At 37.7% G+C, this 3379-nt stretch overlaps 1 protein-coding gene across 1 annotated transcript; it reads left to right on the plus strand.

Moving 5' to 3' along the window:
* The first annotated feature begins 954 nt into the window (after nt 1-954).
* LOC132543095 (transcription intermediary factor 1-alpha-like) lies at nt 955-2958 on the plus strand. Its single transcript, XM_060206550.1, has one exon. The coding sequence runs from the start codon at nt 955-957 to the stop codon at nt 2956-2958; it is 2004 nt and encodes a 667-aa protein (XP_060062533.1).
* Nucleotides 2959-3379: the final 421 nt, after the last annotated feature.

Raw genomic sequence — 3379 nt, forward strand, 5'->3', positions numbered from 1 at the left:
GTTGGCAACGTCACATTTTGCTGTATTACTGATATTCTGACGTTTTGTTGAATAATTAAACGTTTTTGTATTGTACACATATGTCAGTGGCGTTCGGCTAGCGAATATTGGCAAATATAAAACCAACATCTTCGTCATCGATATCTGATGATAGTGTATAGTCAGGCTCTTTTAAACACCAGTTCAAAACCATAAGGAATAAAGTCAGATCTGAAATCATTGTTTTGTATTTGTAAAATGCCGTATCATTCCATAATATGATAAATGTACTATTCTTTGCACAAATCAGTTTAAATACACTTAGTAATATGAACTTTCATGTGTTCAATGACCCATTAAAAGTATCACATATACCGGTATACGCACTCACCCAATATATGCAGATTTTTTTTTTATTTATTTATTTATTTATTTTCGTTTTTTCTCTTGCGCATTAAAAGTAGTGTATTATCCATACATTATATATGTATATACACTACCTCAGGCATGGAGAACGAATGTTCATGTTTTCTCTAACACATCAAAATTAAGATTTTTTCGTGTCTCCCCTGGCGCGTAAAAAAATTATGCATAGGACCTGTTTATCTCAGCGACACCTGAAGTTCTGTGAAATCGTGGTCAATATCATATGGTACTCCTACTATTACTTTTTCATTTCAGCAAATCCGGCCACATGTAGAAAGAAAATCCAGTCTTAATGATTTACCTCTGAAAGTAGAAGAGTTGCCTCCCCTCAACCATGTCAATAACTACTGAAGGTAAGTAGTTAAATATATGTAACTCACTGCCTTTCGAATTTATTTTTATTTTTTTTTAAATAGACTTGGGTTATGATTCATAATCTTATCAGCAATTTGTCTTAAATACGACGCATGGACCGGCATTTACAAGGTATAAATCTACACGTTACACCGGTTTCAATAATCAAACTTGTTCCTGGTCCAACGATAACAAATGGCCGCGTCAAGGACAAGTACACGTAAAAGTATTGAACCGTCCAGAGAAATACTGGACTGTTCGATTTGTCTGGAGCAATTCAGGACACCGCGATCGCTGCCATGTTTACATACGTTTTGTGAGGAATGTCTCGGTCTATACATTTCGTCCCAAGAGAGCAAGACCGACTTCCCATGCCCTGTATGTCGATCGACTGTGCTACCCCCGAATCCCAAATCGTCGAAGAAATCTTGGGCTGGATCATTTCCGTTAAATCATCTGATTGTTACACTGATGGATGAAGGAAGTAAAAGCAAAGACTTTGTTAAATGTACAATGTGTTACGTTAGGGATGATTCATCTGTTACAGCAATATACTGGTGTAACGATTGTCGTGAGGGGCTTTGTGAAAAATGTTACTCGTATCATCAGAAGACTAAAGTTCGATCAAGACACAGCTCTAGTCTTATAGAAGAAACGGGAGTCCCGATCAATCCAGATGTAGAAATTGATGAAGATTGTCCACGTCATCGTGGCAAAGTTCTAGAGGTGTACTGTTCGGATCATTTGGAACTCTGCTGCGTTATCTGCTTTGCTACCAAACACAGGGAATGTAAACATATTACCTCCATCGATGACGTTTCTGAAGAGTTTGATGTGAAGGAGGTATGCTCGGCATTCTTCTCTGAGATGGCGGAAATCACACGTGAAACGAAGTCTATTGTTGCACTCAAAGAAAAAGACATCGAAAATGTTGGCACGAAAGTCAAAACCATCGCCATGGAAATCACGCAAATAGTTGACGTGAGTAAGGATAGAATGGATTATCTCCGAAAATCCTTGATTGATAACATGAAACACAAATATGAGACAGAAAAACAGAAAGTAGAGGAAAAGCATAAATATGTCCATGCCTTTGAAAATGATGTGAAAAATTGCTGCAAGGTCATAACGTCAGTAAGTTCCGGGACGCGTCGACAAGCTTTTGTCATGTTCGAGAAGATTAAATCCGAACTTAGCAGTCACTTCCAACAACTCAGGTTGGAAATGGCCGGGGATGTTGATTTGAACTTAAAGTTCAACATGAATTCTTCACTGGTATCACTGGTCACTCTGGAATCCTTGGGGGAAGTGGATATGCAGAAGGCGCCATCTAGAAGAATACAAAAGATCCTGACACAGATGGCTAGACACCTTAGTCGATTCAAACATCCCTCATATTTGGTAGATCCCATGCACTCCAACATAAAGCTCGTTAAATCTGTCACTAAGGAAGACGTTGGCCTCGGGCAAGTTAATCTCGCTGGTGGAACGTTTTTACAGGATGGCAGGTTACTTATCGCAGACTTTTCCTCTAAAAGACTAATCGTATTTGGTGAAGAGTTTGATGATGTCACCACACTTTCCGTATCAGGACAACCGACTGATGTTGCTTTACATATTAATGGTTCAAATACACATGTTTACGTATGTGTAGATGGAAATAAAATTTTCCGATATGACCTACTTGAAGAAACTACATTTGTTAAGATGAAAACGATCGAAATATCCAAAAATGTTTGGTCTGTTACAGCTTTAGACGACGTTTTGATAACAGGGGGGGAGTTTTGCATTGATACGATATGCATTGACGGAAATGTGATGGATAAATCTGTCTGCAGTGGTTTCCCTCATCTTGTTGGCAAGCATGAGTTGAATGGGACATATTATCACACAGAAGGAACCGAGATAGTGTGTAAGAAACTTAGCGGAGATGAGGTGTTCCGGCACAACGTTAGGAAGCCTGTAGATGGCATAGCCGTGGATCAAGACGGAAATGCCTATGTCGTGTATGAAAACAAGGACAGAACCGGAAGTGTGTACCAGGTATCACACAATGGTGAGCGATCCAGATATCTGATTTCAGCTCTTAACAGTATAAGAAAGCCATATGGGGTTATTTATAACAGAACAAAATGTATGTTTGTAGTGGTGTCAAACGCCGAGGATACACTGATGGAGATTTACGAGTTTATTCCATAAATACGACATTCTTTGGCTATGTTCGTATGAAGATGAAGTGAGATACATAATGTACTGTTAAATACTTTTATCAATTACTTTGTTCACTCGCAGACACCCTACGTCCCGTAGGGACTCTAATCAACTATTTTACTTCAAAGTGGTAATTAACACTGTTTATCAAACTAGACACCAAGAAATAACTTCCTACATCACATAAATTTTATTTTTTTATTACACTACTTCAGCTCTAAACTGTATACTGTGATAAGAGTGAGGCATTTTTATACATGTAGTTAAAAATGAAGAAATAACTACAAAAATAAAACGCAAGATCTGTAATACAATGTTTGATTAGTTGCGTCACAAGAAATCCCTACCCATTTTCTTTTTTTTTTTTTTTTTTACAAATTTAGAAGTTAGGTGTCTGATGAAAATTAAT

Source organism: Ylistrum balloti, unplaced genomic scaffold (genome assembly GCF_031769215.1).
Source record: "Ylistrum balloti isolate Yb309-2 unplaced genomic scaffold, AGI_CSIRO_Ybal_v1 Utg369740, whole genome shotgun sequence".
In the NCBI taxonomy this organism is placed as follows: Eukaryota; Metazoa; Mollusca; class Bivalvia; order Pectinida; family Pectinidae; genus Ylistrum; species Ylistrum balloti.

Bases quoted from the DNA above. Each gene is read 5' to 3' on its own strand.
- LOC132543095 (XM_060206550.1), top strand. From the start codon at position 955: ATGGCCGCGTCAAGGACAAGTACACGTAAAAGTATTGAACCGTCCAGA.